General features: G+C 42.3%; 1 protein-coding gene across 1 annotated transcript in view; it reads right to left on the bottom strand.

The window, feature by feature from the left end:
• Positions 1-2106: 2106 nt before the first annotated feature.
• The window catches only part of COL4A1 (collagen type IV alpha 1 chain), a 127682-nt gene continuing 105860 nt past the window's right edge, over positions 2107-23928 (bottom strand). Inside the window, exons 34-52 of the mRNA XM_087814229.1 lie at positions 23496-23648; positions 23237-23335; positions 23035-23124; positions 21926-22065; positions 21089-21215; positions 20913-20993; positions 20296-20394; positions 19154-19204; positions 17850-18035; positions 17052-17185; positions 15517-15589; positions 14647-14718; positions 13336-13464; positions 12518-12616; positions 11372-11584; positions 10270-10447; positions 6777-6891; positions 5391-5563; positions 2107-3520 (exon numbers count right to left, since the gene is read on the bottom strand). Of these exons, the coding sequence (XP_087670355.1) occupies positions 3439-3520; positions 5391-5563; positions 6777-6891; positions 10270-10447; positions 11372-11584; positions 12518-12616; positions 13336-13464; positions 14647-14718; positions 15517-15589; positions 17052-17185; positions 17850-18035; positions 19154-19204; positions 20296-20394; positions 20913-20993; positions 21089-21215; positions 21926-22065; positions 23035-23124; positions 23237-23335; positions 23496-23648 (2294 nt within the window). The 3' untranslated portion in view covers positions 2107-3438. The remainder of the gene's footprint in view (positions 3521-5390; positions 5564-6776; positions 6892-10269; positions 10448-11371; positions 11585-12517; positions 12617-13335; positions 13465-14646; positions 14719-15516; positions 15590-17051; positions 17186-17849; positions 18036-19153; positions 19205-20295; positions 20395-20912; positions 20994-21088; positions 21216-21925; positions 22066-23034; positions 23125-23236; positions 23336-23495; positions 23649-23928) is intronic.

Raw genomic sequence — 23928 nt, 5'->3', positions numbered from 1 at the left:
TCAAAAGCATGAATAAAATGGCAATAAATACATATCTATCAACAATTGAATCTAAAAATCAAAATAAACAGACAAGCAGAACAGAAACAGACTCCTATGCAGAGAACATTTTGATGGTTGCCAGATGGGAAGGGGGTTGGGGGGTAGGTAAAAAGATGAAGGGATTTAGAAGTACAAGTTAGTAGTTATAGTATAGTCAGAGGGGTGTAAAGTGCAGCATAGGGAATATAGTCAATAATATTCTAATAACTATGCATGGTGTTAGATGGGTATGAGATTTTTCCAGATGATCACTTAATAAGTTTTATAATGTCTAATTACTGGGGTGTATACCTGAAACTAATACAATATTGTATGTCAACTGTAACTGAAAAAATTTTAAATGATTTTTTAAAAACATGGTTAAATGGCACTGCATGCTAATTAGAATGACTAAAAATAATGCTCATAATGCCAAACACTGTGGAGCAAGTGGAGCTTTTGTACATCGCTGGTGGAAATGTGAAATGGTGCAACCACTCTGGAAACTAGTTTGGCAGTTTCTTTTTTGAATTAAACATACACTAACCATATAATCCACCCATCTTAGTACAGGATATTTACCCTAAAGGAAAAAAGACTTATGTTCACACAAAAACCTGGACATGCATGTTAATCTCTATTCATAATCACCCCAAACTGAAAATAACCCAAATGTCCTTCCCAGGTGAAAAGGTAAATGAAATGTGGTACATCTCTACAATGTAATCCCACTCGGCAATAAAAAGGAATAAACTACTGATAAACAAAACAACTCGGATGAATGCCAAATGCATTCTGCTGAGCGAAAGAAGGTAAGTCTCCAAAGGTTACACACTCTAGTATTCCATTCTTAAAGAGACAAACCTAGAGTGGTGGGGAAAAGTTCAGTGGCTGGCTGCTCGGGTTGGGTGGGTATGTGTGACCACGTAGCAAGAGCTTGAGGGAGAGTTCTTTGGTGTGATGTAACTCTTCTGTGTGCTGGTTTTGATTATGGCTACATGAACCTATACATATGTTATAATTCATAGAACTGTACATAAAAAGTCAATTTTACTTTAGGAGAGTTAAAAAAATAAAACATATAAACTGCTTTCAGAATAACATATAAAATGCACAGAATCTGAATGTTGAGATTCAAGGCATGACATGATCTTCTTTGTACTTTCCTATGTAGACCAAACTGTATATAATAAATTATAATTTATGATAAATCAGTTTAACACATAGAAACAAAATACTCTAAAATGGCTACAATATGTAGGTGTTTAATATTTCTCAGTAACTTCAACAGGCACTAAGCCTAAGGATTTTAGTTTTCTTCTCTCATATCCAATACTATATATCAAGGAAACCAAATGACCCCTTTTCCCCTTTTATCAGTGATGGGAGGGATGTGACCAAAACTAGACCTTGACTAGTATCTCCTGATCAAACACTGTGGTGTCATGCTTGTAATTTATCCCATCTCATCCTCACTGCAACTCTGTGGGTATGAAACCAATGTAACAATATTTAGAGCTTTTTCTTGTGTGCACAGTATCACACTACATGGATCATATTTTGATCAAGTTTAAACTGAAGCTTAGATCAGCAGAGAAAAAGAAATATATCATTTCTTTCCTACTTTAAGTAAGATTTGGAATCCAAACTCCTGCCTCATACCTATCCATTGCATAACTGTAATCTCAGGTCAAACCCCTAATGATTCCACTTTTAATGGCTAGATATGTGTGTTATTAATCTGTTTATCTTCTAACTATCCAGTTCTTGAAAAGTGGCAACCCTTGGTATTCATACAATGAATAGAGAGATGGACAGATAGATATTGGCTGCCTGGATGGGTAGATGAAAGGGGGGGAGGGGAGAGAGGGAGGGAGGGAGGGTAGGAAGGAGGGGGGGAGGAGAAGACCATTCTTTTTCTTTGTCGTAATTCTGTAAATGACACTCAGTCTATGACCCTTGTTTGGAAGAACTGCAAACTAAATATGATCTAAGGAATGCAAAGCTTACAAATTTATTAGTGGCTCGTGTGGTAACTTTTAATGTTTCTGTGGCAATACTAGCGACAAATTAATAAAAGCTTAATTTTTATACAAATAGTTTTATTACAAATTTGAATTTTTAAAGAAATACACATTTAAAGAAATTACATAAAAGGCCTTAGTAGTCTTAAAACCATTTTGGAGACTTTTTAGTGAAATGTCATTTCAGGCATAGTGGTCCGATTGTGCTCTCCTGCAATCCATCCGTTCCCCTGCTGAAGTCTGAATACAGCTCATGAAAAACCAAGGAGGCCGCCTGAATGTGCTGACATGTAAAAATACTGATATTTTGATTCAACGGAGCTGTTTGTCACGCCGGGCTGCAGAATGAGGAATACTACCCAAATGAAGGCCTTTTAAGGTTGTTGCTTTTGAAGTCAAGTCATTCAGTTTGTGATTAGTGTTTAAAACCCTGAATATATTTAATACAGAATAAAAACAATAAGCTCAAAGTACATGTTTCACCATAATAGACACCATATCCATGAACCTGGGTTTGGTTTTTGGCAATACACAATTTTTGGTTTGGAGGTGAACAACAAAAATTGGTGTTTCACATTCAATACCCTTGTGTTTAAAAATCTATGTTGAAGGACAACACAGTTTTTAAAGGAAGAAACTATGTAATAAGCTTTATTTTAACAGTGGAACTGAAACTAAAAACTTGACCTGCCTAACTGCTGACATCTATATAAATTACTAAAATATATATATATATTTCATTTCTGCCTACTTTTGGACCATCTTTATTCCACAGGATATTCGTGATTTCTGCAAAAGCAGCTGCATAGTACCACACATAGCAGAAAGACCTAAATTTATACTTGGGGATTGGAAGATACGGCCGCTGAGCCCGTAATTCCACTTGGAGGTTCGAAACACCGTTTTCACATGACTATTATTTGTACAGACCAAGGGACCTGAATTTGAAACAGCTAGACAGTGACATAAACAAACATTTCATCTGGGGGTGAGAAATGAATCTATTATCATACAGGAATGAAAACGGGCATTCGAACAGTATGGAAGGCCCCGCACACCTCCTAGCACCCTTTGGTTTTCTGATGGAGTTCTCATTTTACACATCAGTGCACCGGATTGTAGAACAGACTTATATTTTTATTTCGTCAAAAGTGCCATTTGGTATGTCACTACTGACAGCTTATCGATGTCTCTGTTTCTCCTTCAGCAAGTAGAGGCCAATGAAGCAGGGTGTGTTAGTTACGCAGATTCCTATAAGGCACTTTACGGTTTTCATACTGGACAGTGAGGTACACAGGATATATTTCTAGGGTTCGTTGCTGTTAAAAAAAAGAGGAAGGGGAAGAGGAGGGAGTAGCACCATGTTGTGACGTTAGCTGAGAGCTGGGCTTCATTATGTTCTTCTCATACAGACTTGGCAGCGACTGACATGCGTGCGCAGCTCCCCAGCCTTCAAGGTGGACGGCGTGGGCTTCCTAGGGCGTGAAAAACAACCAGTCGTCACTTCGCTGCTCATCAAAAAGGCAGGCAGGTTCCTCAGCCCTGCCACCTGCTCGGAGATCTCCAAGGGATCAGACATCAGACGGGGATGGGCTCTGGCCCCATGACAAACAGCCACCATTATCCAGCCCGGCTCTAAGAGGGGGCATGGCATGGCCTTCCTAACGCATGGAGCAAAGCAAGTTATCACCTGCATTCCCCATCCCCGGCCCTGAGGTGCACACAGAGAGTGAAGGCACAGCTAAAATCACCCCTCAACTGTTTGGCTCCGAAGTCCCAACCACTCCCCATTGCACCACCCCACCTCCTTGAACTGCAGCTTAACTCTGTCTTCTCAACCCGACTATAACTCCTCCAGGGAAAGAAGATATTGCTCTCCCCTGAAATACTTCACACATGGTAAGTTCGCATCAGATATTTACAGAATGAGGTAATGAGCAACAAATCTGGAAAATAACTAGACCTCAAAATACTTTTATAACTTTTGAAGGATTTATATGCAGGTGGTCTGTTGATGGCCAAAGAGAAGGGAAGACATTTAGTGGCCCAAATGCCTCCTTAATCCTAAAAATTCTACCTTGTTTTGATTACCAGAAAGGTAAAGACTGAACGAAAATTGACAGGTAATCAAATTATATTAAAATCAAAGGAATCATATAGTAAGAGTACTTTGCCCTAAAATTTAGCAACTTTTGGTGAAAATCATAGTGCCCCCAAGTACATTAAAGTAAATGGGATATTACCTAATTTTGTCAAGAAATCATTTGAGTTCATTGTACCAGGATATGGTTCAAAAATACCCCATTTTTACCTATTTGCCCTGTAACACAAAGCTCTGGGAGCTGATACATGCATTAAGTGCCCATTTTGGTAGCTAATGGTTAAATTCTATCTGTAAAGTTGATGTCGTTTCCAGTTACCTAAAAAGTCTTATGCATGTTACCTATTAGGCACCTAGTAATGTTTTGATGCTTCAAGAACCATGAGTGGCAAGTGTGTAGCTCCACCTTTTATTATCTAAGCTACAAGGAGATGGGGTCATAGGAGAATTCCACAAAATTCTCTCTAAAAAGGTAAAGCTTATCTCCAGGGGTGAGAAGCATTTATTCTGGAATAAATAGTAAGTAACTGTTCAGGCTCCATTGGCCCCTACATCTGCTCTATCAGGGGCTGCAGCTGGTACTAAATAATGGCAAGAGGACCCATCATGTGCTTCTGTCCATTAGGGACCAGACCAGTCTCCAAATTAACTTCAACAAGGCAGCAACCTCTTGGGACAGTCATTTAAAGGTGAAATTTTGGAAATAGAAAAGAAAGGAAAAGAAGGGGCCTTCCCTTTCCATTTCAGCTGCATTTGTACTAAAATTTATTTTTATTTGTATGTGTCTGCAAAACAAACTCGTGTTAAGCGACTCAGAACTCAAACAACAAATTAAATTCAGCCTTATAAATGCAATGAAAATGAACACTGCTCACTTTCCTCTCTCATTGAGTGTTAAAGATACAATATTTTTAAATGCTCTTTGAAGTTTTTAATTGCTTTAAGTACATTTCAGTGGATTCACCCAGAAAAATGAAAAATGACCTCCTTTCTTTCACGGTTCTTCAGTCAGTGAAAGAATTAAGCCCATCACCTAAGCTCTGCCTTTGAAAATTGTCTCGGTTATCTGCCCATGTAGAACAGAATCAAATATTCATTACTACATTTGGTAGAAGCGTTCCTAAGTTATTGCTTTATAACCATCTTTGAGACTTTGCACTGGAAGGTATAAGAATCATGGATGATTAAAAATGAAGACCACGAAGGGGGTGAGGGTCCTAGGAGAGAGGGTCGTTCCGACTTACTTGAACATCTCACTTCTCTCTATAGTGGCAAGCCAAAAGCTGTAAGCGTTTGCATAGTAATTACAAGTCCCACGGCCGTGGCACTCGATGAATGGAGCACTTCTAAACTCTTCCAGACAGGACCCGGGGGATGCGAGGGCTTGGCCAGAACCTTCGGCACCAGCGCTGGTGTGCTGCAGAAGAAACGGACCATGGGTCAGCAATTAATTCCCACTCACAGACGGCAGAGGGCGCCACGGCTTCCAGGGAGGAGCCAGAGTGCCCCCTTCCAGAAAGCTTGCTCTCTGCCTCATGCAGTCACCACGGAACACACTGGTGCCCACCCTGCTCAGAGCCTGCAAGCTGGATGCTGCTCCACACACGGGGCACGGCAGGACTCCCCATGGCACAGAAACCAGGCAACCACTCCTCCCAAAATAGGAGATGCCAGTCCAGCTTCATCAGAACTTAAAGAAATGCTGTTCTCGCTCTTATTTTTGAAACACTGAAACCTCTTCCCAGTTGGTACACGAGGCAACTGCCAAAATGTGCAAATGATGCTATAACCAACTGATATGAAATCAGACTTTCTACATGAAATTATATATAGTATAATCAAAATTCTGTATTTGCTAGATTAGATGCTTTATATCCTTTTAGAAGGTAAAGACAAATTATCCATTTTTTTAAAAGAGGAAATTTATCAAGAAGGAGAGAAACAGATAACTACTATTGCAACTGTTAAATTGCATTTTGGTCTAATGGCTCACAATGGTGATGTGGAAGAAGTATTTGTGTAAGGTCATTTACTGTCATTTACTGACCCAAGGGTCATTCTAGTATAACCTGATCTTACAAGTTCAGACCTTTCATATACTCAATTTCATATACTTTAAATTGAGGCAATAAAATAAAATAAGAAACTACAATGGGACCTCAAACAGGTACCATGTGTCCTGTTTTAACTGGTTTTTCAGGGGAGGGAACATCCAGGGCGTCTGGCAGCTGGCGTAGCTGGGTGCTAGGTGGGCAGTCTCACCCCATGGGAAGGGCGTGGACGCTCACATCCCCGGCCATAAGCCGAGGAGGCAGCGTGTGGTTAGCCCATACATTGCTGCTGCCTTCCCGACTCGCGTGTCTGCTTGCAGGCTCGCGTGTGACTCTCCCACCTGCCTTTAGGGAAAGGCACCATGTCCTCCCAGCTACCTAGTCCCACAGCAGTAGCTCCCAAGGCAAGAGGAGGACGCTGGCTGGGCACTGGGACCGGTCGCCAGCGGAGCAGGCCAGGCTGCTGGGGATTCAGTGGAAGACAGGCCTAAGCAGCATGAGCGGCAGCATGGGAGGGAGGAGGTGGGGGTGCCAGTGGATGGCTCCTCCAGGGAAATATGGAGTCCCCGAAACACTTACCATCACAAAGGAATAGCCAATCCAGAGCGAGGACCACCCGTTGGGGCAGGGCGGGATCTGAATGGTCTGGCTGTGCACGGCCATCACCATGGCCGGTGCCTCGCACACCGCACACCTGGAGGGGCCAGAACAAAGATGCTCAGCACAGCTGAAGGGACGGCCCAGGACGAAGCCTTTACTTATTCATTCCTTTTCCCATTATTTGCAGTCAATCTCTTCACTCAGTCTTTCTGATTCAATTACATGTTTATCAAATGGATAATGTTCCCACTGCTTGGACTCCAAAGCATGGAGGCTTCTCATTGGTTTTATAAATATTTACTTAAGATATTAAATTTGAAAATATATCCAACACATGTGATTTAACTATCCGCTTTGTTGAAGGAAGACAATGGGAAGGCCCAGTTGTAACAGTGGCCATCTCCCAGAGGGGCCAGAGCTACAGATATCTTCTGTTTCCTCTTTTGTGTTTTCCAGTTTTTCAACAATAAGCATATATTTCAGCAAACACAATTAACGCTTGGTGAAATCCAAGGGCTAACACTTTCAGAACACAGCAAATTGTTTTAAGCTAGGAATCACCTGAGATATAAGGTGACTTAGAACAGCCAAGACAAAAAATGCACCTGAGGCTGGATGTCCACGTGAGCCTCTTTCAGGATATCTGTTCCAGACCTGGAGCCAACAGACCAGTAATGAGACCCTGCCCTGGGCCAAGGCTGTCATCGGGACCCCTGAAGCTGGAGTTAGTCCCAGAGAATCCTCCCCAGGACCAACACTTCCCAAGCCAGGCTGCCTCACACGCAGCTGCCCAAGAATAAATTAAAACAACCCACAATGTTCTGACTCAGACCTGCTCAACTAAGGGAACCCTTTGATGGAGAGATAATGTTTTGTAAAAAAAAAAAAAAAATTAACACCAGCAGGAAAATAATTATATTCAAGTCACAAAATGAACAGAGTGTTAACACTGCTGATAAATGACTATAAATGATGTTAATAATTACACCTAGTTATGCCGGAACATTTGCATGAAAATGGATGAGGAGTGGGAAGGGGGCCTAAATTAGTCATTCAATTTTCCATGGACTTGGGTGTGTGTGAGTGGTGTGTGCAATTTTCTATTTTCTTCACACAAATGCAGATGAATTAAAAGGCTCGGTTAAACGACAGTTACTGAAATTGGCCTTATACATCTGCCACCATCTGCCTGCCAGGCACAGAAGCCAGAACTATAGCATGAAGGAAAGGCTCTCTGGGCTAGCGGGATTCAAGTGGCTGCAGAGAAGGTGATCCTGGCCCTGTCAGATGGCTGATTAGGAAACAGAGCCACAGAGTTAACGAGCTGTACAGTCCCTTAAAATTCAGTCTAATTCTCCATATAATTTATGAAGAGACTGAGGTCATAGTTGTGTCAAAGCCAGAACCAGAACTCAGTTCTTCTTGCTCTCAAACCAGTAGTCTTTCTACTACAATGAAACAATCCATAGCTTTATGATGATTCTTGCCTTTAGAAAGCCAGAAAGTACTTAGAAGCCCTTAGAAGAAACGTGTACGTCCTGAGAAATCATTGGGAACCTAAGTAAAGTAACCATGGAAACCTGCTTCTGAAGGGACCAGGAGGAATGGACAGCATTATTACAAAGAGGAAATGTGAGATGGCTTAAGGAGTAGCAGGCTTAAAGGATGGGACTTGTAAGTTCCCTCCACACTGAGTTTCTATGGGTCAGTTAACAGAAAGACATCAAAAGCCTGAAATGTGCAGTACTGGGACATTTAAACAACTCATGCCTACAGAAGCAGGGGTTTCTTACTGAAATTAATGGGTCCACAGAGAAAAGCAAATCTAAGACACAGGCTGCTAAAGACCTATTTTTAGAAGATCCCAAATGTATCCCAGAGTCCAGTGTTCTCCATCAAATCAAGGTCAAATGTCAATTTTATCAAAAAGGCAAATAGAAACCAAAAGTGAAAAATTATTTTCTACCTGTTGTCCAACGGAAGCTAAACGAAAACACGAAGGCGGTTAGTTTTCCTTCTCACACATTCAGCATGATTCTGAGCTAGAAAAGTCTCACACCAGGGCACAGGCCCTCACTGACTTTATAAAGTATTATCTGTGTTTTGAAAAGTGCCACTCTGGAAGGGTAATGCATGATTTTTCCCATTTAAGACTCATAAAATAAGTTTTCTTATAGCTGAAAAGAAAAATCCAAGAAAGTAGTCTGGAGGTATTTTAATGTAAGGCAATAAAAAAAACCTATGGGTTTCCTACCTATTAGGCATCTCCCAGGCTTTCTGTTCCTGGTCCCACATGGTACTGTTCTAATAAGACTGCTCTGCCAGGCACTGCCTTCCCACTTGCTGGAGTCACAGACACCATAACTGCAGTCTTCCCCCAGACAGGCAGTGACCACGTGGCTGATGGCCACAGTACCGCAGGGGCTCCCGGGGCTGGCTCCGAGCACTCACCTCCTGTTCCCTCTCCCCTCTGACTGCAGCACATTTCTTAGCCAATACGCTACATCTTTCTTCATATTCAATAGCTGCCTATTTCTTTAAAAGGCCTATGGAAAAGCTTAAGTTCTTTCTTACTCTCACTTTCCTAGGGCGAATTTATTCTGTCTTGTTACTCTATTTTCTTAGTGGGTAAAAGTAAAACTATAGAATAGCTTATTAGTCAAGTAAATTTACTCATTTGCCACTTTTCTATTACATCTGAGTAAAGCTAAGGAATCATTTTAATTAGAAGGTAGGGGGCAAAGATAGGACAATTGTGTATTTTTCAGTCATAATAATTTCAATCTCCCATCTTATTTCCTCCCAGGGAGACTCTTGGGGACTTGAAAACATACCCCAGATATTAATTAGTGTGGAAAGCACTTAATTTGGGAAGTCGCTTAGGCAAATGCACACATTTACAGTGGGTACAATATCACCCAAGACAGTACAAGTTGGTGGAAGTGGGGAATATGAGAAAAATCTGAATGCATACATTTTAATGTATACAATAAATGTGTACAATCTTTTTACCTATAAAGCACAGGTATACAGTATGTCTGCGATGGTACCATTTCACGGGGACCACCTCACACCCATATTTGAGCCCCTGCATTAAGTGCCACTAAACTGCCCACTTAAAAATGGTTATAAAAAATTTAATGTTATGTGTATTTTACTGTAATTAAAAATAATTAAATATTTTTAAAACTTCATGGGGGTGAGGCAATTCAGAAAAAAAGTGTCTTAAAAGGCTCCTTAGGGAGATCATTGTTTAAGGGGAAAAAGTTGAGAATGCTGTTCTAATGCTTCCTGAGGACTCCAGTGACATTGCTTTGCTCACAGGAGGAAAGACAACCACCACAGTGAGTCACATGAGATTTGAATTCTGTTCCAAAGCTGGCGTTCGTAAAAAACCCAAAAACCTCTGTCTAGACGGCAAGCAATTTTTCTTCTTCAATTATACATCTGCTCCTACAAATGCTGGACTCACCTGCTAATAAATGGTCTAATGTTGTCCCCGGCGATGGGTGCCATAGACATTGGCATGGGCTCCGGAGTGGACAACCAGTAGGAATAATCATTTCGGGAGGCGAAGTTGCAGACGTTGTTGATGTTGCAGAACAGGAAGGGCATCGTGCTGAACTTGCGCAGGCAGCTCCCAGCCGTGCCTGGAGGCACAGGGAGAGATGACAGTGTGGAGCATCTGCTTTCTAACTCACTGGCTATTTCTGTGTAAAAGGGATTTGAGCTGGCTAATAATGAAAGATATACTCAACCTAACCATTAAAATGGGAACACTTTTTTAAATTATAAATAGAAGTAAGTATACTAAACTGACTAGTAAGATTATAAATGAGCATTAAATTAAACGTAAAGTAATCACGGCAAAAGGGAAACTATAAAGAATTATGTAGGACATTTTGATTGAATTCTAGAAGGTATTTAACATGGGCTTCCTTGTACAATGGATAGGAGCGCAGTGGATAGTGTCTTTAACAATCGTTTTGCCAAAAATGCAGAACTGCTCTTTCTATAGCTGCTTGTTGTTTGCAAGCTCAGGGAAAGTCAGAGATGCCTGACATTAAACCTAACCTGGATATCTGGTGGAGGCTAACTGGAGGGGACAAAGAAAATGATGACAGACATAAGCTTCCTGCTGATCTAAACTAACAGAAGGGATACAGCTTAGAACACGCAGAAAAAAATTTGGACAGAATAACATGGGACTTTTTTTTTTTTTAAGAGCCAAAGTAAAGCTGTTCTATTTTAAAAATATCAGTGCCAACTTTCAAGTGTGTATTTCAGAAATCTGGATCCTACGTGAGAAACTGAAGTAGAGATCAAAAGCTTTATTAATTTAAAAATTTTCAAAGATTCAGCCTGTAATTTTCTTGGCTCCCCACAGTAATACAGTAGGTGTTACTTTGAATGGCTCATTTGGCAAGGATGAAGGAAAGTGGGGCTGAGCCCTCTTTTCATGAACTAGGTCCTCATTCCACCCTGAGCTACGGGACCAGAGCTAAATACAGCACCATACCACCGAGGCTCAACAAATCTACGGTAGATGATTCATGCATTTGTAAACATCTCACCTAAGTCCTGTCCGTGGGCCCTTTCATTGCCTTGCACATAGAGCAAAGAGTAACCATGGTAAAGAATTTTGGTCCCTGGAGGACACTGTGGGTCGTCTATTGTTTGACTGTGCCTGGTCACAAGGAAGCCATGATCGACAGATGGGGTGCCTGGGGGACCCATGGATCCTGGCAACCCATCGGGGCCTGGTGGTCCTGGAAACCCTCTTGGACCTGGAAGATAGAAGAGAAATTGGTTTCCCTGGTCACAGATAAGTTCCTCTGAAAGGCTTGAAGCAAGACCAGTCAAATACAACAACCCACCTTCTTCTTGCTGTCTTAGCTTTTCCTTTTTACATACCACCTTGAGATGTTTTATAAGCAAAGCAGATGCTCAACAAATTTAGTCCAATGAAAAAATAAAATATGTGAAAAGGATTACACGAGTAAATGGAATAAATGACATGATTCCATGCATGTAATGCATATAGCATTCGGGGGCCCCTCTGAGAAAGAATTATTATACAATTATTAAAACAACCTCCTTTTCAAGTGGCTTCCCTTCCATATCAGCCCAAAGCCTGTGCATGGAAGCAGGGCAGGAAGAAAGCTCCCATGCAGTGGGTCCTTTCATCCCCTGGGGTGACTGTGCTGCCTGCGAAACTGTTCACACACCTTCTGCTGGGCCATGCCCCTTGTTCAGTTGCTCGATGCCCCGAGCCTTGAGCATCTCGGTCATTGTGGGATACTTGAGTGCCTGCTTCCTTGGGAAGCAGACCAACTTCACTCCGTGGCAGACAGTGGCCTTTTGGCCAGAACTGGCCTTATTATCTACTTTCCCTTGTCTGTTGCTGAAATAGAGATTCTGTAGCTGCTGCCTGCCTCCTTCATAGGAAACCACACAGGGCCATCACTACTGGCCTTCTTTCAACAACATCTGGAAAACATTGTGCTTTGATCAAGGTCTGCCTCCCTACACAGAAAAAGTGATGACAACCCTTTAGCTCTTTTATAGGATCCAATTTCTTCTAAGAAACGGACTTCTTTGGAAATCTTTCAAATAACATTTTTAACTCCATTTTGCAGTTTTCCATATGCCTGGGCCTTGCTTCTAACCCAAAGATAGAGGAAGAGGGTAGTAAGGTTGGGAGGCTGCAGCAAACCTACCAGGAGGTCCAGAGGGTCCCGTCTCTCCTTTCTGGCCAGGGGCCCCGTCAAACCCGGGACTACCTGGTGGTCCAGGTACACCCACTGATCCCGTCACACCTAAAGGAAGAGAAAAAGAAGTTGGGATCTGGGCCTTGAGAGCAGGAGGCTATATCTTTTTCTTCCCTTTTGAAATGTCCTCTCTAGCCTTCTGGAAGGCGAGCACGAGGCCTCTGGCTGCAGATACAAGTTTCCCCAGAGAAGTACGATTGCTTCCTGCAAAGCCCTGTACACAGTTCACCAAAGCAACTGACAAATTGTAAGCTACCTTTCAATTCTAAATGTTTTCATTTTCCTTTATTTTCCACCCACCTCTTACCAATAGCTCTTGAAACAGGAAGTGTTCAGCCCAAACAAGCAGAAAGATTCTAGGTTAGGATGTCTTGGAACAAGAGAAATTAGCCCAAGTCTTTGCCAGTTGGGTAGAGCTTCTGGACCAATTGCCGAGAACACGAGTCCTTGCTACTTTAGGTTGCTGCTCCTTGCCACCCCTTATCTTCTAGCCGGGAAAGATGATGTTCCTTTCACCCATGTTTTTCTAAGTGAACACAGATGTGCTAAGTTGTATGTTCTTCTAGCTCTTCCTGTATTTCGTTCTGGCTTTTCTAGGTACACTCAAAAACTTTATTTGGTTTTGATATACATTAAAGAAAGGTAAGAAAATCATATTGAAATAGGTGTTTGTGTAGTCATTACCCAGAGATACATGGGTGAGGAGGAAATCCCCCCCCATTCCCTCTCGACCCTCACTCTTCCCTGCACAGCCCAGTTAATCTTACCTTGCTGTCCTTTGGGGCCTGGAGGTCCCTGAAACCCTTTCATACCGGCAGGACCCTCAGGACCAGGAGGCCCTGGCTCCCCTTTGACGATCTGATAGGGACCCGGGGGTCCTGGGAGACCTGGAAGACCTGTGGGAAAGAGGGATGCCACTGATCAATTTCATGGTCCACACACGGGGGGCAGAGAAAGCTTCAGAAGAGTCCAATGTGAAACCCAATCCAAACAGAATGTTTCTCAGATGAAAAATCATTATAAAAAACACAAGTAATCAGATCCTCATAAGTCATACATGTATCTGCACACCTTTATTATTTCACCTAAAATCCAGAGTCCTGGGGACTAGAGTCCAGAGACACTAGGGCCATTGATGCAAACTGTCTGGCCTCCCTGACGACCACCATCCGGCCCTCACTCAAACACTGCCAAGGGGTGAAGCTCACCCTCCCAGGCGTCTCTCTTGTGACTTGGATAGCTCCCATATTTGCAATTAGAAAGTTTTTTCTCACACTTATCCGAAAACTGCCAGTCTTACTTTTTAATGATGAACAAACTTAATCCTTCTTCTGTGTGACAGATCTTGAAATATGTGCAATAATAAAGAGTGTGCAGGGGATTCTGAGGTCTGCCTCAATCTCCTTTTTTCAGCCAAACATCTCTAATTCTCTCCTTCCATACACATTTCCCTATTTATTTTCTTTCTCAACACCCCACTTCTCACTGCATTCCAGTTGCTCATTTTCTCCCTTGAAACATGGCTTAAAAAATTAACCACAGCTCTAGAAATAAGGTCCAATCAGCAGAGACTACAATGGGATGCATGCTGTACTTAAACTACTTAAATTATCCTGTGCTTTTTGGATCCACTGCACACTGTCGCCTCCTAGTGGCTGGGAAGCTGAGGAAGACCCATTTCTATGAAGAAGTCCTTACTGTCCAAGCAGGTTTATTCAGCCTATTTGTGCAAGATTGATGTTATTCCTATTACAACTTCAAGTCACTGATTTCCAGTTGACCTTCAGAACCTGTGAGATTTTGTGAATCTTCAGTCTGTCATACCCTCTCCCCTGGGTTGACCTGTCGTAGATTTAACAAACAACTTTCAAGGTAAGTCACTGGTAAAAATGTCTATGAGATTAGCCAAATACAGCAATCCTGACAAGCTACCAAAGAATTTGGTTAATTAATGATTTTCTAATGATCTTCGAGTCTTTTTACACTGGTAAAACTAAACACCCTAATTCTGTGAGTTCAATGGCTTTCATATTTCCTCAAATCCATAAGGCACATTCCAATACAGCACATTCTCTTACCTTTACTTCCAGGGAAACCTTGATCTCCTTGGTCTCCTTTAAGCCCCTGAAGACCAGGGAGACCTTTCTGACCTGGAAGGAAGCAAAACATTATCTTCGTACAGAATTCCAAAAGATATACAAGTGTGTGTACACATGAACATATGTATATACATATACACAAGTGTGTGCATATACATGCATGTGTGCATATACATACATATATGTATACACCCATGCATATGTGCACATATATACACATACACACTCATATAGTAAAAATTTTCCAATTTAGGCTCGTGGAAGAAAATAGCATTACTTCTGGTCAACTATAAATCTTTTGATGAAACTCTCCTTTCTAGAACCCGAAAGTGGTATTTTCAAACACGTAACAAACTTCAAAATGGTAACAACCAGTGGAGGGGCACGTGATACTGTTTTTAGTCACAATCTGGTTTACACATGTCCCCAAATAGACCACAAAACACCTGCAGGCTGAGAACTTGTTTTGCTTAACTTTCATTCATATGTATCTGATTCAGCAGTAAAAATCAGTGCCTGAAAACTGTTAGGCACCCCCTACATATTTGCTTAATACATTAATAAATTAATGAATGGACAAAATCCATGACTTCTTATTGATAGGAAAATAATTGAAACCCAAATGGATCCACTGATTCTTAGTAAGAAAATCATAATATCTTTATACAGCCATTCATAGGATTATACAAATTGGGTTGCCACACAGAAATAGCATTTTTAATTTGAAAAGAACAAGACCTTGTTCTATAATTATACTGGTTCTATTATATTAAAGTGCCAGTGCCAGTGGTTAGGAAGCTCTATAATAGGTAAATGTGTCTTTAAGCAGCATCACTTTTACTGTCTTACCTTGAAAACCTGGAACTCCTGGAGGTCCCATATCACCCTTAGCACCTGTGATTCCTGGAGAGCCACCAATGCCCTAGACACACAAAGAGAACATCAGTTGGGAATCATTCAAGAGATGAACAATAAGTCTCTCAAGTAACTGGTCATCAGGAAGCTAGGACAGCCCCTCAATGTTCTGCAAAGTATCTTTGTGGATAAATGGTGTCTTGTGGTATCTTGAATGATGTAAAAAGAATGACAAAACCTCTGTGTGTGTCTAAACAAGGTAATGAAATCAACTTGCTCCATTAACTGTGTCCCCTCTTCTTCTCCATCTATGCGGTAAATTCCAAGAGCAGGTACAAGTCTTACATTCTGCTGTGCCCACCCCACATCACAATGCCGTGAACAGAGTCGGAACTCCCCAAACATTTATCATGGCAGCGTGTCAATCTACCAATACCAAAGTACCTTTTTGGAAAACTTTCCTCTAAACCCTCAAGCGCAGTGATTTTTCTTTAGAATTACTTTCGTATCTTATCTGATTTGAAATATGGAAAGATTTGAAAATGTGATTTGAAATATGGAAAGAAGATAAAATATACTAAAGGAAGATTATTTTTCTTTATCATACAGGAATATTCATGTATTTTAAAAATATTCTAGCTAACTCAATACAGTTGTTCTTTTCTCTAGTTCCTTTCTCAATATATTAAAAAATCGTATTGTTTCTTATACATAGTTGTTTCTTTGCTTTATCTCATTTTGGTGCTATAACCAAAATAACATGCACAAATGTATACGGTTGACCCTTGGACAATGCAGGGGTTAGGAGTGCCAACCCCTGCACAGTAGAAAATTCATGTATAACTTTTGACTCCCCCAAAACTTAACTACAGTTGTCCTCAGTATCCATGGGGAGTTGGTTCCAGGACCCACTGCAGATACCAAAATGTGAGGATGCTCAAGCTCCTTACATAAAACAGCACAGTGGAACAGGGCATACTGTCAGCCCTCCACATCTGTGAATTTCCAACTACACATTAAAAATACTGTTTTCAATCTATAGTTGGTTGAATCTGTGGATGCAAAACCTGGGGACACAGGGGGCTGACTGTTCGTCAAAAAAAATCCACATATAAGTGGATCTGTGTCATTCAAACCAGTGTCATTCAAGAGTCAACTATATGTAAGCGTGTGTGTGTGTGTGTATACATATGTGTGTGTATGTGTATATATATATACACACACACATATATATGTATTTACATATGTGTACATATATTTATACATAAGTATATAGAGAGACTAGGAATGGAGAGTATATTTCTATGTTACTGAGACTTGTTTTGGAGTAGTATAACATTTCCCTTTAATGGTTACTGTAAAAAATGTTTAATAGTTGCCTACTGTAGTGCCAATAAAGATGGCTGATGACTGGCAAGAGAGGAGGAACTGGTCCAAAGAGGATTTGGGATTGTAACACATATTTATACACACACACACATTATTTTATGATCCTTTTCAAAATCAAGACCTACAAACGGAGAACTTACAGGCATGCCTTGGAACCCTGGGTCTCCCTTGGGTCCTGGAACACCAGGCGCCCCTGGCCAGCCCGGGCTTCCTCTTTCACCCTTCAGCCCATCAAGCCCAGGGAGCCCTGGAGGCCCCATTGGTCCCGGAGGCCCTAAGGGGAGACACAAAAGTCATACACGTGAGGTGAGAGGGTGATTTTATGTATGAGTGTCACTGGCCCATGGCTGTCATCACTGGCACCCAACTGTCTCCAACTGTATATACAACACCACCGTTACCTATCGTCACTCAACTGTCCCCAACTATATATAGCAACACTGTATCAAGCTGTGTGCACCCTGAAGAAATCGAGGCACCCTGGAAGGAAGAATCTGATCTGCTCAATGGGCGGAAAATGTTGATATTAACACTGCCATCTCCAAATGCCCTATGTTGCTGTGCTCAAGGGTGGCTGTGCTGCAGTAGTCACTGTGGCCATGATGGGGGGCTTGCCAGAATGTCATCTGGTTTAAAACAACCAGCACAGGTGGCATTTGTGCTCCAGTCCTTTTCCACAATGTCCTTTCTCTCCTCTCCCTAATTCCTTGTCATATATACTGAATTCCTTGAGAGAAAGGACACAAGAAATGCACTGACCAGTGTAGAACAAAATACAAAATGCCGAATGTCTTAAGCAGTTTCAAGTTGAAATAAACGCTGCAAACTTGTAAATAAAAACTCAATTGAGAATTTGTGTATTTAAATCTCTTTCACACTTGCATATATTTGTACCTTCTGTCTCAGTCCCAGCTCTGCCCCTGGTTAGACACCCTTACCTGGCAGGCCAGGTTGTCCCTGGGGGCCCCGGTCTCCTTTGGGCCCCTCCACAGGGCGGCCCGGAACTCCAGGTATTCCCGGCTGTCCTTGTGGCCCCGGAGGACCCGTGAATCCTCTCTCCCCTTTGGATCCAGGAATTCCTGGGCTCCCAGCTAATCCTGGGAAACCCACATCACCCTTTGAACCTAAACAATAAAAACAGATTGAGATCATGAGAAAGGCAAGGAAGAAGAGAAGCCCCAGTATACAGGAGGGAGGGGCTTCCAGAGGCACCAGGAGGAAAATGAGCTGGGTGCCCTTTTCTCTCTTTTTCATTAAATAACACTCCTACCATGGCCAACCTAAAGAAGAGTAAGCTTAGGATACAAGAGCCTGGCTATCGAAAGTTCTTTATACTTTTTAAAGGAAGTGTTCTATATCAAAGGCATTTGAGTATATGCTTAGATAAGCCTTCAAGCAATAGCGCTGCTAAAATTAAAGGCTGGCTTCACAAATAGGCGAATGGATAAACAAAATATGTTATATCCGCACCAAAGAACACCACTCAGCAAGAAGAAAAATGAATTATTGACACAAGCAACAACACAGATGAATCCGAAACTAATTATTCTATGTGAAGGAGGACAGATCCAAAAGTAAAATACTGTAGGATCCCATTTATGTAAAATTCTAGAAAATGCAAGCTAATCTATAGTGCCAAAAAGCAAATCAATGGTTGGTTGGGTTGGGAGCAGGAAGAGACAGGAGGGGGGATGACAAAGCAGCACAGGAAACATTTGGGGTGATGGGTATGTTAACTCTTGAATGTGGTGATATTTTCATGGATGTATACATATATCAAGACATTAAATCACACACTTTAAATATGTGCAGTTATTGTATCTCAATAGTGATAAAACTATTTTAAAAGTTTTTTTAAGTAAGAGCTTTTAGGGGGAAAACCCCTGTATGTTTAGTTTTAAACATATTACCCAGAACTTACCAATGAAATACAAAACTTCTAGGATTATTTCAAAGTGATTAGGAAAAAATAAAAAGGGAAGGAGAGAGGGTCATTGCCTAAAATGATCATGGAGACCCCCTCCTGACTCTCCCTCTTATGTCTCACAAAGCAACGAATCCAAAACACAGTACACCGTGTGGTGGTTTGTCACAGGCCAGTAAACATGTCAATTAGATTGTCCCAAACCCAGTGTCTCTCATCCATGTCCAACTGCTTCCTTAAAACTGTTCGCCCTGTTCTGCAGGCACCGTGTGCATCATCGGTGAGTTGAAAAGAAAGAACTCACTGAGCAAATGTTACCTTTCTCTCCTTTGGGCCCTGGAAACCCTGGGAATCCTCTTCCAGGTAGACCTGTAAGATGAGCGTGAGAAGTAGTGTTCATCTTTCCTAAAACAGTCAATGCGCAGGTACAGTACAAAGCAGTACCAGCTCTTTGTACCAATACCCTGTACCATTTTCAGAACCCAGAAATAAGTTAATTGCACCACCGAAGTAAAATTACATTCCTATAGTTGTCCTAAGATACCCTTGACTGGATACATATAATTTAGTACTTTTTTTCCTAAGTACCTTTCAGCTCAGAACCATTATGACATTTAGCAGAAATAATCTGTACAAATGAGTACTTATTTCCTACTACCGTCTGGAGACTCGCAAATTGGCTTTTCTCAGATGACCATCCAACTAACAGCTATTCTCAAGAGAGGGAGGGGAGAGCCAAAGACATCTGGGGAAGCAGACATTGGGGAGCCCACAAATGTGAGTAAAGGGTTTCAGGGAAGATTAAAATGGGGGGAAGGAGATGTGGAAGCATTAAGAATTCTTTTTATAGAAAAATGAATGTACATAATATAAACACAAGGTATATAGAATGAAAAAATGAACTTAAAAAAAGAGGCTGGCACTAACAGCAATAAAGGCCCTGGATGCTCCTCCCCAGTGATATTTTCCTCCTTCCATCCCCTCACTGGGGGTAACCTCTTGCTACGTACAGGCATGTACGCAACTGTCATCCTCCGAACTTGCAGCTAGCACTTTTGCCTAAGTTGCATCCTCCATCAGTGACAAGAGCAGGTTCAAGAAACAGCAAATATCCCAGGACCATTTCTCTAAAGAGGGAGATGCCCGGGCAGAGAAGGCGGTGGTCTGGACTTTCCATGTGTGTCTCTGTCACTCACTACAGAGAGCTCGAGCAGTTTCAAGAAAAGGTTTCCATAAGTATTTGTGAAGTAAGTAAATAAACAATCCCCTACCCCTTTTCTCCTTGTCTTATCCAAGCCTGCTCCCCTTGTCCACCCTGGTGTTTTAATGGCTATAAGAATGAATGGCACAGGGACCACTCTGTACCCAGCCCTGGTCACTTAGCATGATCTGTAAGTCTCTGGGAGATGTTCACTCCAGAGAACAGTTTCATTCTGAAAGAGAACGGCAGCTGGACATACCTGGTTCACCCTTCTCTCCCGCCGACCCTGGAATTCCGTCGTTGCCGGGCTCCCCTTTCTGGCCAGCTGGGCCAGTCGAGCCGGGCTGTCCAGGATGACCTCAAAGAGAAAGGTCATGTCAGTCACGCATGGAACCTCTCGCAGTACCTTGGTGCGCGTGAAAAATGCTACATTCCAAGCACGCCTGGTGCCCCCGAGTTTACGCCTGACATCCGTCCATGCTGCTAGCAACACCACTGCTCTCCGATCCCAAACCAATGGTGAGAGTGGAGAGAAAGTACATCAAACTCTCTTGTCAACCCATGTATAACTCCTCCTAGAACCAACTGGAACCAACTATAAAACCAGTTGGGAGACTTTGGTTTTAATTCCTAACTGGTGGCCAGACCTTGAAAAGGCCCTGTAAGGCCCCCAAGGCTCAGTTTGTTCATCTGAAAAGTGAAGGGGTGGGCCTGGCTTGTCTCTGGTCATCCAGAGGTCACTCAGCAACATCCTGTGCCCATAACTTGCCATTTGTGAGGGTAACTCCCTGGAAACTTTGATGTCCCATCTCCTTGGCCATCACCTTGGCCTCTTTTCCATGAGCCCCAATCTGTGTTTGAAAAAGTGGTCTCTACCTGGTTCTCCTTTGATGCCAGGAATGCCATCCAATCCCGGGAGGCCTTTGTCACCTTTTTCTCCAGGCAACCCAGGGCTCCCTAAATCAAAAACAAAATACCAGAATGCCCATGACTTTGAGTTTTTCATTGTCACCTCTGAACCCCAGCTCCAGGGAAGGCTCCAGCTCACCCACCTGGATAGCCAACACTTCCTGGTGATCCTTTGGGGCCGGGAGACCCGGGCATGCCTGGAAGCCCGATGCTTCCTTTCTCTCCCTTCTCTCCAGGGCTTCCTGGAAAACCTGTTACCCCTTGATCTCCCTGTGAGTAAAAATCAGACCCATCAATTTTATTTTATTATTATTATTATTATTTTTAAAAATACATTTATTGATTTCCAAGAGAAGAAGGGAGAGGGGGAGAGAGAGAGAAACATCAATGATGACAGAGTCATTGATCGGCTGCCTCCTGCACAGCCCCAACTGGGAATAGAGCCCGCAGCCCAGGCATGTGTCCTGACTGGGAATTGAAGTGCGATCTCCTAGATCGTAGGTTGATGCTCACCTGCTGAGCCATGCTGGACCCATTAATTTTATATCTGTCCCTGAACATGTGTCTGTAGACACTTTCTAGATAATCCTATACATTTTGGTGCAATACATGTTGCATTGCAGGGGTTCATTTCCAGCTTTCTAACCAAAGAATCAAAGTCCACATCTGAAAACAGGAAAAACTAGAAGCCCAGAGCAAAAGCGCCAATTGTCTGTCTCTAAGTCTCATGTTTCTCTTCACCCTCCCTCTCTCTTGCTTTCTCCAGTGACAGCTTGCTGCCCTTGCCTCTCAACAAGTTTCCAGATTTTTCCTTGGGATGGGTCAGGAATAGAAGTAGAGAAGAAAAGCAACTTAGAACAAATTGAGGGACATTGTTCTATGTTATGATTCACTTAATGTGCTCAGATACTTCCTAAAAGTTCCCAATGAAGGATTTCCACGTGGGTGGGAGGGGCAGCTCCCTTGCAGGCTGCTGTTACCTTTTCCCCAGGCTGTCCGGGAATCCCAATGCCAGGTCGGCCGGCCTGCCCTTTCTCCCCTTTTGCTCCTTTCTCTCCAGGTAAGCCAGGGACCCCCTGTGAGCCGGGGATTCCAGGCACGCCTTTTTCGCCAGGTGTTCCTATAAACACAAACAAAGGAAACTTACATGTGTGACGAGCAGGTGCTAATAACAAAAATGAAAATGCACCTTGACAACCAACCGAGAGTAAGGTGAAAGAATACATATCCCTTCATTTATTCATCTGTAAGTCATCCTGGCAGATGCCAGCCACCCAAACCCATTAAAGCCACACAAGAAAAGGTTTCTCCTTTTAAAGACAATCATTTCATAAAAAAAGAAAAGAAATATATTAACCACTTAGCATATTTACTTTCACAACAATATAAGAAATGGTTTTTATGTTCTATAGTCTACAATCAACTCTCATTATCTGGACGAATCAGAGGGGCATGAGGCAGGCCATGAAAAGCCCATGTGTACTTGGTTTCATAATGTACGTGGGTAGCCAGACCTCTTTATAAATAAGTGTAACCAGCAACCTAACCCTGTCTGCATTACCCTTTAGCACCCTGTCTGCATTACCACCCAGACCAATCCAGACTCTTGAGCTCTTTGCCTTCTTTTACATGGCTCCTCTCTGGCTGCTGTTCCTGGAGCAAATGCTGACAGCAAAGTGTTGAGGCCAGCTCAGGATTGGGGCAGAAAGGCCCAGAGCATTCTGCTGAGCTAATGTCAAAGAGCTTTAGAGGCATGAGCTACTTGTGCTGACAAAACTGAATGCAAACTAAACATCTCCTGGGGAGATAACAGCCAGCTGGATAATCACTTGGAAATCAGCGAATGTTGATGGTGTACAGCCCATGTTTTGTTATTAAATTGTGATTTTTGTTTTTTTAGCAATGGTCATAGTGCCAGCCAAATACCACCCACCCCTAGGCAAGAGACCATAAAGAACTGAAGATGTGTGTGTAAAAAACACATCTGCCTGGATTACGTGCTCAGAGCAGTGGATTTCATTCTGCAGACTTGCCCCACAGCAATGCATGTGCATGTGCCAGAAAGACTACTTTTCTAAATCCAATGTACCTGGCAGGCCCATTCCACCAACCGATCCTTTTGGTCCAGGAAGTCCTGGAGCACCTGGGGTTCCGCTTATGCCTGGATCACCTTTAGGTCCTGGAATAATAAAGAGAAAAACCAAACAGGTTAATGCCTACAAAATATGCCAGTTAACATTTCCTCAGCATGAGCTCCTGCCATGCTGGTAAATTTGAACTCCATTTCGTACCTGGCTGCCCAGGATGCCCTGCTTGGCCGTCCTTTCCTGGCACTCCTGGGGTTCCAGGGTCTCCTCGAGATCCTTTATCACCAATTGGTCCAATTTGTCCTACAAAACACATACGCAAAAAATAATGATGACCCATGACTACTTAAAATAGGGCAGTGCTGCAGAAGCACAGGTTGCTTTGATATTATGTATGGAGAACCAAACGACTGGTTAGGCAAGTTGTTCTATCTCCACTGTTAAAAACCTCCTTCCAGGTTACCTTTGTCTCCTTGCTCTCCTTTCTGACCCTTCATGGTGCCCATGTCAAGTTTGTCCATGGTCCCAGGCTTGCCAGGGAGACCAATAGATCCTTTTTCACCCTTTAAGCCAGGGTCTCCCCTGGGTCCTGAGGAGCCTGGAAAGCCATGATCACCTGTAGAGGAAAGAGAAGGCACCCAGTGAGATGTGGTCAAGTGTCTCCGAGGCAGTGACAAAGTGTGGCATGCTTTCTGGCTAGTAGAAACCACTGATAAAGAAAGTGTAAAGAACTAATAGACTGTCTGAAAATGGCATTAAATGGTAAATGTCTGAGTTATCTAAAAGAATCTGATCCCCGATCAATGAACAATAAGTCCATTTCTTAGAATTCATTATTTGCTAACAATTCTAATATATATGTGTTTATTAGTTTAAATAATTTAGATTTTCTCTCC

Source organism: Miniopterus natalensis, chromosome 2, assembly GCF_054644295.1.
Source record: "Miniopterus natalensis isolate mMinNat1 chromosome 2, mMinNat1.hap1, whole genome shotgun sequence".
Classification (NCBI taxonomy): Eukaryota; Metazoa; Chordata; class Mammalia; order Chiroptera; family Miniopteridae; genus Miniopterus; species Miniopterus natalensis.
The sequence above is the reverse complement of the archived record's forward strand: the minus strand, read 5'-3'. Positions and strand labels throughout refer to the sequence as shown.